General features: G+C 33.8%; 1 protein-coding gene across 3 annotated transcripts in view; it reads right to left on the bottom strand.

The window, feature by feature from the left end:
* Nucleotides 1-10,908: 10,908 nt before the first annotated feature.
* LOC109533947 (S phase cyclin A-associated protein in the endoplasmic reticulum) overlaps nucleotides 10,909-14,128 on the bottom strand; it is a 51,993-nt gene continuing 48,773 nt past the window's right edge. For all 3 annotated transcript variants that reach the window (XM_019899464.2, XM_019899465.2, XM_019899466.2), the window contains exons 29-30: nucleotides 12,078-12,248; nucleotides 10,909-11,544 (exon numbers count right to left, since the gene is read on the bottom strand). In XM_019899464.2, coding sequence (XP_019755023.2) covers nucleotides 11,458-11,544; nucleotides 12,078-12,248 — 258 coding nt within the window. In that variant the 3' untranslated portion in view covers nucleotides 10,909-11,457. The remainder of the gene's footprint in view (nucleotides 11,545-12,077; nucleotides 12,249-14,128) is intronic.

Genomic DNA, 14,128 nt, shown 5'->3' with positions numbered 1-14,128 from the left:
AAATAGGAGCACTATTTATCAATCTGTAATAAAAGACGTGAGGAAATTCTGTCTTTTTTAAAAACAAAAATTTTTGAGGCGAAATACCCAAAAAGAAGTTTGTAAAAAATATAATATTTGTATTGTAAATTCATATTGGGACACTCAAGGTATTGCCAAACTATGTTAGCTCATTGTTTGACAAAAACATGTCGTTATAAGTGCTTACTAAAAATTAATCTTTGCAACGCTTGTATGTTAAATAAAAGTAACTAAAAAATAAGTTTCCATTATATTCGGTCAAAGAAGAAAACAAAATATTTTGTAAAACAGATTTATTATATCCAACTCTTACAATCAAAAGTATAAATATATCTATCATGCCCATCTTGACAATTTTTTCGCCAGCTTTCGCCCAAGCGGAAAATAAAGCTGGCGCCGCCACTGGATGGAAATACCAGTAAATGCTCCTCAGGAATTGACTGATAGGATTAAAAACATTTGTTATATTAAACAATTAATGTTATAATAAATAATAATCCCATTCAAATAACAATGGCGGTGGTTGACACCAGTTTCTTGATACCAAAAATGTATTGAAGCTGGAAGCAATTGAGCAATTGTTGTAATTTTTGCATCAGTTGGTGAACGTTTGTAGTAAATATGTACTTAACTCATTGTGAGTAAATTATTGTTTGAAATTTTTATAATTTTTTCATAGCACAAAAACACTTTTGAAGTAGACTTGTAGCAATATTCTGCACAAACGCCAGTTGACGTACAATGTCCCGAATTTCATTAAATATCTCAGAAACAATATAAAATGTGAAAAATTAACGAGATACAAAAAAGTTTCCAAATGAATCCGTGAATAGTCGGTGGTTGTTGCCGATCCCAAATAAAGGGGCGGGATTCTCAAAATACACTTCTAAAAGGGCTGGGTGGTTAAAAATTATGAAAAAAGCCTAGTCAAAACTTTTTTTCAAAGCCCTCTATCTCCGAAAAATCATCTAGAGACATTATTTTAACTTGTTCTGTTGATTCGCGAAGTTGTCAAGATTAATCCTGAATCACCCTCTATATGAGCGCAGGAATAAAAATATAGTGACGCTTTGATTCCTTACGGCGTTTTCTTTTGTGTTCTTTGATTTTCTTGTATTGATAGTCCCGAAGATTTCTCGAAGTCAAATAACACGAAATGTTCTGTATGGCATGAGCTACCGGTGCAAACCTACCGACTGCGCCAATGACATCAACAACAACAACAACGCCAACTGACAAACGTTCTGAATGCATGTGCATTTCTTCTAACGCGAGCCTGATAATGGCAATGTGAATGAAAATGTATCCACGAAGGATGCGTGCAGGTGTGCTAAATTGCCTGCGCTTATTATATTAAGTAAACCGGTCAGTTGCAACGACAACTCGATGAAAAATGTCTTGAAATATGAAGCTGAAAACGGTGAAATGTTCATTAAGACGTTTTCCTTGAGCGACGACGACTCATCAATTGTCCGAAGCGATAATGCGCGAAACTACTAGACCGGCTCTGCGCAGGAAATACCTTGTATATCTTCCAAACGAACCCTGTTTCCTTTACAAAATCGCTTGCGATTTGTTATCGGTGATTCGGAAAAAAATAAGAACGTGCATATCTAGTTGAGAAGCTAGATTTCAGGTGCAAGCATTTAAATGTGCGGAATTCGCTCCATTGCACAAGTGGCTAAAGCTTATGTCGCAAAAATCCCACACAGAATGATTAGATCAATTTGAAATCGCCAAGTGTGAAGTTAAATCGATGAATGTGAACAAATTGAGCGGAACTAAGTCTAAAATGCCAGTTGATTTTTAATTTCCGGTGGTGGAAAGTTGCCATTTTCAAAGAGAAATCGAACTGGGCTTTGAGTTCAGAAGCAATTGATGGAAAACGGTGGCCTAAATGCGTCCTCTAATATGACAATGGGATAAAATAAGAACGAAATAAATAAATGAGATAATAGGGAGAGATTTTTTCCGTTTCTGGACAAGAGAGTATTTTACGGGATTTGAAACTGGTGAAAACATGTTTCATTTGAATTTCATTAAAAAGCTTTTTAAATTTGTCTTTTGTTTCATATTCGAAATGCATTGGAATGACTTGCGACTTAAGAACACCGTTGATAGAGTAAAAAATAGGAAATCACATCACATTTATTTCTGCTGATGATCTCACGCACTCGTTTAAATTGCAAAATATTTTGGTTTCCTTATTTGCTTTCATTTTTTCCTTGATTTCTTACAATTAGAAAATGAGGCTGGTGAGTTTTTCGAGTTTTTAGGCCGTCGTGGTAAAGAATGGGGTAAAAAGTAGCACATGTAAGTCAACGAAAACCTACTAGAATCTAATAGACATTTCTATGATTGAAACCAGTGGGTTTTCCGTGTTTTTCGGCCGAAGTGAAAACTTTTTTCCCTGACGTTTCGCAAGCACGAGTGGCTTGCACCTTCAGAGGTTGATCGGCGGCTGCAGATGCACTCTGGTTTTTGTTTACAAAGGATCAAACAGGGATTTCGATTCCAGATTATGCATTGGCGTCGAATTAATCAATTCATGGGCTTTGTACCTCCTGAATAAAACAGCTTTTTCCATTTTCGACCCGGTAAACCTTTGATATATTTTGCTAGTTTTATCCTTTTTATAGCCCTTGTAATTTCTTCTTCTATGTGGACTTCCCCTAGCCTTATTCTCTGTCGTGTCGTTAATCCCATATATGTTTTTGATCATTTTTGTTTTGGGAATTTTTCTAATAGCACTAGTTCTGTGACTATCTTTTCTATCGGCATTCTGTTTGTTTTCATGTGCTACTTTCTTAGTGAATCTGTACCATCTTTTGCGAATGGTGCAGACTTGATAAGCAAAATTCTAGGAAACCGAGCAAGAAATTGCAATACAAATACATTTCTGACTGAACGGATGTGAACTTTTACACAGAGGCTTAAATGAATTTCAGAACACACGCAAAAATTGAAAGCCGATTTTATCCCCGATTCCATTAGTATAAAAAGCTTGGTTGTTTCTTTAATTTTAATAGAAAGTAACATTGTCAAAGGCGTGTTTTGAACACTCCTCTATTACGAAAAGCAAACTCTTCTTAGGCGTAAGTTTATATTTAAAAAATTTCATAGTTTTCACCATAAAATCCGTTGTTAAACTTGGGCTCCTTAATTGTTCAGCACTCTGTATATGCGGTAATACAGTAACCTGTACTTGTACCACGCACTTATGATTGAGTTGGTGAGTAAAGTATTTTCAAATAAAAAAATAGTCTTTTGAATAAGTCTGTTGAAAATTTGGCAGAAAATGAAGCATAAAATGATTTACTTCGTGATTTCTCAACACTAAAGTGGAAGGATCCATTAGGAAACACGACAAAATTGAAATAATTTGTCCGCTTTGGTATAACAGGATTTATTCAAAGTAATAAATCCCCTTAAAAATCGCAAATTATACTGCAAATTTATATCAAAATTAGAGAAAAAACTCATCACGATACTAAAGATTAAATGAAAAAATATAGTTGCTCAAACTGCTTAAAAGCTCCTGCATTTAGCAAGAATTCAAAAATCTCAAAAGTTAGGGCCGCATATTCATAGATAGCATGTTTCTTGGTTTATCCAAGAAAATTTCTCCAAAGAAACTAAAGAATGAAAGTCTAGTTGGATGCAAAAGGTAGCAACTCAAAAATGTAGGCTTGAAACCTTAACATTTATACTTTGAACTTTGGCAATAGTCGAAAGTATTGAAATAACCCGAAACAGTGCCCTTGTCGTTGAAAGCCCGTAAGTTTTTATAGCTTTATTTTAATACAACTTTCTTGTTTGTGATGACCTCAGCAACACGCTCTATGTGTACCTAAGTAAACACAATTGAAACCAATTTGCGCCCTTAGTTGTGTCTAAAAATTGAAGTGCTCTGTTGTGCAATATTTTTTAATATCGGATTCCTCCGCCTATTTCAATAACGAAAATTGCCAATTCTTTGATTCATCCACGCATAAAAGGACAAATCGCGGCTGTTAACCTTTGTTTGGGCTTTAATCAGGCACCGGTCCCTCCTCTACACCCCCGATTGCGATGACGACAAGTGTAATCAGCCTATTCTATTCAAACGCACCGAACAATTCGACGGCTCCAAACGAAAATTGCACTAAGATGACATTCGGACAATACGTAACGCTTATCTGCACCAACAATGTTAACGTTTTTGAGTACTTACATACTCGGCTTCATCTAGAGATCCAAAAGACACAAAAAAGAGCCAAATCAGCGTTGCGTGTAAAGTAGAAAGTTTGATGATGAAACACAAGAAGTTAAATGGAAAATAAATTAATTTAATAAACTAAAATGGCAAAAATGCATGCTTTTTTAAAGCCTACAATAAAACTAATTCATTAATAACAATAAGTAATCGAATTTTGCGGCATAATGCTTCTGAAAAAGCCGAAAAGTTGCGCCTTGTCTTCTGTAACTGTTTCACTTCTGCTCTAGAATCGAGCTTGGGCGCATTCAATTTTAAGACTGGAAACATTCCTCGAATGAACTTTTTGAGCTCGCTCCGTTAATAACTTTTTTAGTTTTTGCTCGGTCAAAATCGAGAATTTGGAGGTTTTGAAGATTCGTCTTTTCTTTTCAAAGTGAGTTATGATTTTTTAAAATCGGGTAAGGAAGTCACGAACTTCTACTTTGGCATTCGAGCTGGAGCTCATTGAATCATATCCAAAAATCCGTATTTTCAAAAAAAACCTCATCAGTCTGAAACGTTCTGAAACTCTAGAGTTTCGTCTATTGAATGTTGGTAAACGGAATTCTGTAAGTTATTTCGAGTAGGAATAAATGATTATTCAATGGAAGTCTAAACCGAGCCTGCAGTTGAAAGCATCCAAGTTTGTGACAAATCCGGCCCCAACTCTCTTAGTTGAGGGTCAATTTGATATATTCGCCTGAGATGGTGTGAGTATTTGTATATCCTTAAAAGCGTTTTCTTAATTGAAAAAATTGGAACAAATAAGAAAGTTGTGAACAAAATAAGTGAAGCTTCTTTAAATTGACTCTCTGAACACATCGTGTACTTGATCTATTTCTAACTCTATAAGGTTTAGGCTGATCTTCAATAATGATTAAAATGTTTTGAAGACACTATAGATATTCAAGTTGTTTTTTCAATTTTCTACTTTGGTTGAAAATTGAGGGAATTATGACCATAAGAAATAAAGCCTTTCTACATTGACTATCCGAAGACACTGTAAAATTGCTCTAGTTCTATTTCTCTATCTATAATTATAGTCCAGTCACATTAGCCAAAATAGGGTAACATTCTCGGAATTCAAGATAGCAAGCTATAAACTCGTTTAAACCATTATTTTAACATCCTAAAACTTGTCTCAAAACCTACTTATGATAGTGTGGACGCGACTGTAGATAACTAAGGTCAAAGGTCAAAAAGCTTCTTTTTCCAAATATTTTGTTTCCGGTAAGTTTTACGGTATTTAAATTTATTATGAATATTGTAGTGGATTTGTTTCAAAAATTTGCTTATACGTTAAACCGTTTTAGTTAGAGATAGAGGGCGAAGAGCGCGCAGTGTTTAACTATGTACGACATAACACATATAACATAGTTAAATACTGCCCTTTGTCTCTAAAACGGTTCAAAGTATTAAAAAAAGTTTTAAACAAACATTGTAGAGAATTTAATCCACTGCAATATTCATAATAAATGTAAATACCGCGAAACTTACCGGAACCGCAATATTTTTGCAAAAAATGCACAAAAAGCAGTTTTTTTGACCTTTGACGTTTGTTATCTACGGTCGCGTCCACACTATCATAAGTAGGTTTTGAGACAGGTTTTAGGATGTTAAGATAAAGGTTTATACGAGTTTACAGCTTGTTATCTAGAATTCCGAGGTGAAACACTAATTTGACTGGACTATTAAGCTGTTTTATGTCTGAAGACAACCATCCAAGTATTTAACAGTAAAATTAAGCCATGGATACCTTTATGCTTTTGACATCGCATTGATTTATGCTTTTTACATCGAAACCCCGTGGTCTTTGAAATTTCCGGTTTTTCATTCAAAATATGCGTGGAAAGTTATTGTCAATGGACATTCAACATTCTTTGAATATGTTTTTGAGTTTGCGTCGTCTGTAACTCGCTTACCGATTGACCGATTTAAGTATTTATCAGGGTATTGAATATTCTACTTTCTTCTGCAAAGCGTTTTTCAAATTTTCAAAATCGAGTGAGAAATAAGGAAGGTATGAGCGAAACAAGTAAACCTCTTTAAATTGACTGTCTGAAGACAACTATCCAAGTACGAGTGATGTTGAGGCACCAAACTTGTAGGGAACTGAGAACAGCAAAATTCAGCCATACGAATCAAGCTTTATGAACAGACATTTGGAACCATATTTCCTTTAAAGGTTTCGCTTTTCCTTTCAAAATATGCGTGGAAAGTTTCCAGTTATTACTCCTGTTAACGGTTAATAACATCGTAACAATGAATTTTTGGTAAACAAACAAGATAAAATTAAACTAAAAATTACAGTTTCTCTTCAGCAATAAAACCATATTGTTCCCTTACAAATCCAATAAAAACTCGTTAGCCGAAAAAACCGGAATTTCAGCCAGTTCTGGTTCAATATAGCTAAATCGAGTACTGTTATTTCTGCTTGTATGGGTGCGGCTAGTCCATGGCCAATTTCAATAGCAATGCTTTACAGAAATTACACTTTCATGGCAAAACAGGGAATCGGGTTGATTGAAATACGCAGTGAATGGGAAAAAGAGCGCCGAGCACAACAATGCGACTTTTGTCCTTCGTTCAGCTCTTTACTTTAGGGAGGTATCGCTCAAATGGAAATTGTACAACAACAAGCAAGTGGAGCTGACCGATTTAGCAAACACGATCTGCATTTTATTGAATACATGATATTTTCCCCCAGGGAAATTGACAAAATAAAAGTCCTTTTTGCTAGATTTTTATAATTTTATTGTTAAATTTACCCAGTAATGTATAATTTATTTAATTATCATTTTTGCTAACAAGTCAGAATCAATTAAAGTGAACAAGTCCCCAATATGATTAACATTTGCCAAATACCTACTCAGATATTTTAGAATTTTAATTCGCAAAATCTAACAAGATTTATTACCTTTTACAAGTAAAAGCCTCGTATAAGAGACAAGTTTTTGACACGATCAATGACTGCTTGAATTATAGTTTTGTTGTATTTCTTTTAGTTATGGAATTTTTGTTTTCTTGGCTACCGGCCTAGTGTGATTTAAACGAAAATTCTACCATCCAAATAAAAAACAATAGGCACTTAAAGCGAGCAAAGTGTAACTGTTACAAAACCAGATACATTTTACCGTAGAAACATCGTTTGGAACTGGCACGCAATGTTTGATTTAATGTGGAAAAATTGTTTAAACCTCAGCAAAATACTCATATAATTCAGCCCATTCCACGTAAATTCTCCGTTTATCTAACAAACGAGAATTGTAAAGCGAATTTCCCACCAATCCAAACGAGCTCCTGTAATTGACGGAATCTGCAAGATAAGTGAACCTTGAAATCGAGAGCAATCCAAGACTTATTTATGAAGATGTTGGTGTGCGATTACGTCGCAATTTATTTGAGAAATAAACCCGTTTCCATGCTTCACAGGTTTCACTTCTTCCCGAAGAGATTATTCATGCTGCATTCACACAGCTCTGACAAATTGACCGAAACACAACAAAAAACATACACACAGCTAAATACAAATTTTAACAGAGGAGCAAATGATTAGATCAAACGAATTAAAAGAAAAAAGAAGATATATCACTGATTTAAATACATTTAAATAAAAGCCGACTGTTTAAGGACAAAAGTTCAAAAGACGAGCTTTTTAGCTCTAGTCAAATCGACCAGCGATGCTGAAGAACTTTCAACAACGAAATAAAAAATATGTACCTAACACAAGTTTCTGTGAATATTTCCAGCTCTGCAAATGTACTCATATGAAATTCCAATTTGGTCTCAGTGTTACTTTACGGTGAAAATAAAAATAAAACGAATTTAGCCGCGCTACTCGCTAAATGGTTCAGGTATTGTTAGCACCTAAATGGCCCCCGAAGGACTACCGATAGCACACCTTGACTTATTTTGAAGCACAGTCCAAACAAGGGACTGTCACCCGCGCTTAAAAGGCCTCATCTGTCTTGGGTGAAGGTTAAAGGTTTGCTGGGCGAACGAAAACATACATACAAACACGAAATATGATATGATACAAAAGGAAGGAAGGAAGGAAAGTAGGGGAACCAGGGTAATTTTATCCCGCTTGATAAACTTTGCCCGATTTATTTTTAGCACTCGCTTTCGACTGAGGTTTTCGTTTTCGTATTATTGCTTTGACGATTCTTCAATCGATAAAGTGTTTAGAATTACATAATAGAATGGTCCAATTTATAGAGCAGAGAATTAGATAAAATATTATAAGAATATTCAAAGTGTTTTATGTTATGTCTGATAACTAATAGAACGGTAAATTATTAGTAGAAACATAGAGTAAGTTAAACGAGACTACCCGGGCAACAGTACAAACTCTAAAAGTTAAAAACAGTGTTTTAGTTGAAAAAAGTATGAGCATGTAAAGTATATGAGTATTTACGCCATACATATAGTTTTAGATAAGTTCTATATTGTTGAGGCGGATTCATTTTTTTACAAACTTCTTTTTGGGTATTTTGCCTCCAAAATTTTTGTCTATAAAAAAGACAGAATTTCCTCACGTCTTTTATTACAGATTGATAAATAGTGCTCCTATTTCGCAATAAAAACGAATTATTTATCAAAAAGTAATCAAGAACTATCACCTAGAGGGTATCCTGCGACACACTTGGGCTCAAGCTGTAAGAGAAAATTCCAATTAGTAAAGAAATTAATTTGAAAAATTACCTTGACGTTTCGATAGCTATTTTCTCCTATCGTTATCAAAAGAACCTAAATGAACCTAAAAAGAGTATGTTAATAAATTGTGTAACAATAGTAGGATAATACAATATATGAAAATTCGCTCTGATAATTCGTATGTGCAAATTGTCAGTTATGTGACTTTGACTTAATCTGATTGAAAAAATATAAATAATAATAATAAAACACATACTTTTATTAAGAATATTGACCTGAAGTAGCAGACATTATGGAATAAATATTTTGAGCAAGTTCCGATGTAATGCATTAGTGAAAAAACACTGTAAGATTAGCCAAAATGTTCTCTCCCATTACGAACGGCGCCAATTTTCAACCGCCTTGTAAGAAACACCCTGTAGCAAAACACAAAAATCAAAAATAACTTTGGTTATTGCCCATAAAGCTTCCAAATTACGCTAGTCGATTTGTAATGGTTTTATATGCAATTCCATTGGTGTGAAACGGGGTAAAATAAAACGCCGGAATATGTAGTAAGAGACTAATAATATACGAGTTTAAACTCAATAATAAAAAAGTCACGGTTTGTACAGTACGATTGATTTATTTACACATGTGACCCGTTGTGCTTTAAGACGGAATAAACGTGATTTATGAGACCACTTTAGGCTTTTTCCGTACTCCGGGCTGGTTTACTTCACTTTTTGATGAACTACTTGCATATACAGCGTGGAAGATCAAAATGTGTAGGTAAAAATGCGGCTAAAATAGAAGAAAATAAGTCAAAATGACGCAATTTTATGCATTTCAGTATTGAATATAGATGCTGGATTTGGAAACTTGGAAGAATACATGGAAGTATCAGTATGCAAATGCCAAACAATGGTTTTAATATCAATATTAAAATATTTTTAAATCACTAATTCACAAGGTTAACAATTACACAAAGTTATAATAAAAAATCAATAAAAATTCTGCAGAAATAATCGGATACAGAAATAATCGGAACAACAGTTAACACATAAAAATGATTTAAATGTCGTATTGTTGGAAACTCATTTCGCCTAAATCTGAAGCCATTAGACAACTTTCTGTATAAAATCCCCTATAAAAATTCGGAGAATTTTTCCAATAATGGTGAGTAAAAGATCGGGTTTCCAACTTTAAAACACTGTTAAGTTCGAACAACACTTGGCTGCATCCGTATATTTGTCACCCTGTAACTGATAAGATTTATTTCCCACACTTGACATTGCACAGTCCTGGAGTGCTACTTGATGTGTTTTATTTTTACAGACTCATTCATCGGGAGGAAGGAAATACGCCCTTGATCAAGAGGCGCCGGGCGCCGAAACGTCGCCTTTACATAGTTACATTGAGAACTGAGGGTAAGTGTATATTTTACAAAAATTGTAATTCGTTTGTGTTTGTTAATGGTTGAATACAAAAAAATAAATAATAATTTTTGCACAATTTTAACTAACATTTCTGTGGCATGTTTCCAATAATGATTTTTTGTTTCGGAAATTTCTCAAGATACTTAGGTGTCCCGTTAGCACATAATCGAAAAAGGCATTTTGAAGTAACCAAAGTTCTTCAAAAAAATTATTTGTTTTTGTAAAACCAGGAGAATATTACGATCGATTTTAATGAAACATGCTGTGGATAGACGAATACACACTTTCTTGCAAAACATATAAAAATGCTCATTTCCATCTGAATTGCCCTGTATGTATTTTTGTATGTGTTCACTGGTTTTCCCACGTTTGAGGATTTTTATCCGAAAAAACAAAAATATAAATGCCGACCAATTAATTCACGAACATTTCATTTAATATCTAATCGGTACAGACACTTTTAAACTTTGCATGTTGCTCTTTTTGAACAAAATGTTCTTTGGAAAACCACATTATTAATTCGCTACTTTGCTGGACGATTGTGCAATTCGCTAGGGCTGCATTGAAACACAAATACAATTATTCAATAGTTCTTTAATATCGCATAAATACAATAAACTAAAATTGTATATGTTAAAATACAACAGTCAATTTGCTTTTTAAACAAATGTCCGAGTTCGAGTTAATTATGCAAAACAAGAGGTTTTTAAAATCTAGACTTTTTCAATCTTCAGATTTACTTAACTTAGTTTTGATCAACACGTTCTTCAAACATTTAAACAGTGACTCAAGGTAAAGAGAATAGCAATTATCCTTAAAATGTAATTGTCTCATTTTTCCCTTTGAGAATATGTGTACCATTTTATTTTATATGGAAAATGTAGTACATTGTTCATTTCTCCTACTCCACTAAACCCTGTGAGGCACCTAAATAATCTCGAACTATAAATTCCATAGTATAGAAAAATATCAGTGTTATCCAGATCTCTGGTATAAGCAGCAATATGTATGTATGTTCATATATTGATTCCAGATCACATTATATTTTTATAGTTCCCTCAATGTACAAAAATACTGCAACATTGAAAACAGCAAATACAAAACGCGCGTGTTTATCACATATATCTAAGTTGATTTCGTATTTTTGGAATTCAGCAGCTGAATGAGTTTGTTCGCTCTGCCAGCTGCGGAGTCTCTGAAGTTTTCCAGTATCTGGAAGATACATTAATAACTCTAAATTATACTGAGTAACTTTAAAGTGTTTATCAAATTTGGCTGATAAAATAATCATAATCATATCAATAAATGATACTTTTTGGTGAAAGCGGCAACGCTACATTGCTAAAAATATTCATTCAAAGCGTTAGATCACCCTTGATTACAGAAGAAGCCAACTGTCGCGGTTTCTGTCTAAGTATGCCTAGGTGCCATCAACTGTGAGCCACCCTGTATACTAAAAATTAATATGCCAACAGGACAGGAAAACCGAAGTTTTCAAATGTTTAATCAATTTGGAGGGATTAAAGAAGTTGTGAAGCCGAAAAAACCAAACTTACACTGAAAAATCTGCTCTTCGGTTTTCCAAAAAAAATGTTAGTATTTATTTAATTATCAAGTCAAGATGTCACCCAAAGTTTTCGAATTTATATGTAATTTTTTTCATTTACATTCATCGTTCGGTTAATCGGTTGGTTAATTAGAAGGTCCATGAGAATCCTATTAGAGTGTTTAGAAAGTGTACTTACATTATAAGACAATTCCTGCTTCAGAATCCTAGTGGTATGTTCATTGGCCTCACAACACGCCAACAAAGTTGGATACAAAATATTGGATAATTTCTCAACTGAAAAGTACGGGAATGGCAAAGAGCAGAGCTGCTGCAAGACAGAGGGGGCTTGTCCGCTAACCAGTAACATCTGAAACAAGAAACATACATAAATATATCAAAAATACGGAAACGCACGTTCGTTTTTTAAATGATTTATATAAAACATACATTTGCAAGGTTTAAAATACGTTATTGAGCCCTGAAAAAAATATAATCTACACTGAGAAAACGTTTTTTAAATAGCAGGTATAATAAAATGTAAAAAAATTATCGAAATTAAAAGAAAAAGCAAAATAGAGTCCGACGATCCTGTGAAATTTTTTGACCTATATACAGGATGATTCCTGACGATATATAGATAGACATAAGACGCGATAATAGATAGACATAAGACAAAATAAACATAAAAATGTAAATAATCCTATGTTCTAATTATTTTTGTGAGATGCAACACCTTTTTCATTTTTCTGCTTGAAAATTGAATCAAATTCTGTATAACTTTTTTTACATACTAGACAAAAATATACAAGTTTTAGCGAAATGGATGTTTGAATTCAAACATAAGTAAATGTCGAATACCTCAGCAACAAGCAATAAGAAAGCTGCAAATGTTTAGTGTTTTTAGAAAAATAGTATTTTTATTCTTTGCTTTTTTATACTTAAAAAACGGATTCAATTCTATTTGAATTGCACTAGGCGGCGGTACATTGACTAGCTATCATTATATTCTATCAAGCTATATCTATTATCTATCTAGCAATATTCTATCAAGCTATATTTATCAAAAGTTTTGGTTTCTAACCTAAGTACTAATTAATGCGACTTGATGAATGCGAACAGAAAAGGCTTATTTGAAAGTAAACCAAATGCTTCGTCTTTAAGAAAAATTGTTCGCGACTCGCAAATCAAATATTCTTGTTGTTATCAATTACGGAATTTACATACTCGCATCCAAGTGAAGATGATTTCTGTTTAAATACTTAACATTTCTGTAAATCTACGGTTGTCTAGAATTGGAGGTTTAACTAACACTACTGGAAGCCTTTTGGATCGTTTTCAAAAATCCGAAAAGTTGTGGACATGGATTAAGCCGAATTCCAATTAGTCAAACGACCGGAATCCGGGCCGAAATGTGTGGACTTGTCAAAACAAACTGTCCTCACAATGCCGCGATGGCCGTCTCGTAACGCATGATTAAGAAAATGTCATTTTTCCATTAGCGCCACCGAGAATTAACGACGCTCGTCTCTTTGGAGGAGAGTTTTCGACCGCCAAAACTGTTCTAAAGAAAGTATGTTTTTGGAAAAAAACACAAAAAAGTCCATAAAAGTTCACTAGTCGCCAACCAAGTCGCCATATATGCTCAAAAAACTTGAAAAATGGCTCGGTTGTTTAAATTTGAAGGCTTGATAGAATAATAGCTTGAAATAGAAAGCCAAATTAAATAATTTTGCTAAAAGTCTGATGATTCCTAAAAAAGGTACATCTACTATTAATGATCAGTCCATTGTCTGATCTGATGCCTGGTCTATCAGACCAGACAATATTAAATTTTGGGGACGCTCTTGCATACATAGTAGCAGCATAGCTACCAAAACTGTGACTTTCATAAAATATTCAAAGGCAAAGTCGATGCCAACAAAGGGTGATTAGTTATTAATTTCATTGTTGTTTCACCTCAATTAGAATATTCACTTCGGCATGAAGCAACCTAAATTGAGCAAAGGAAATAGACGAGAAGTTTAATTTCACGATCGATGATTAATAAGTATCTACTTATTAATGTGACAACTTGTTGGATTAGAATTGGAATCGGTAAACACTGAAAAGTATTGTTAAAAAGGCTAGTAACTTAGTTTTTTTGTGGGACTCCATATACAGGGTGATTCAAAATTGGCGTCATTCCTTTTAAGGGGTGATAGAGGCTCACTTGGGGAGTACGAGAAAAATATTGAAAATTTTTTTTTC

The sequence above is a fragment of the Dendroctonus ponderosae genome, unplaced genomic scaffold (genome assembly GCF_020466585.1).
Source record: "Dendroctonus ponderosae isolate FM_Combo_2020 unplaced genomic scaffold, Dpon_F_20191213v2 Dpon_F_20191213_6, whole genome shotgun sequence".
Taxonomy (NCBI): Eukaryota; Metazoa; Arthropoda; class Insecta; order Coleoptera; family Curculionidae; genus Dendroctonus; species Dendroctonus ponderosae.
The sequence above is the reverse complement of the archived record's forward strand: the minus strand, read 5'-3'. Positions and strand labels throughout refer to the sequence as shown.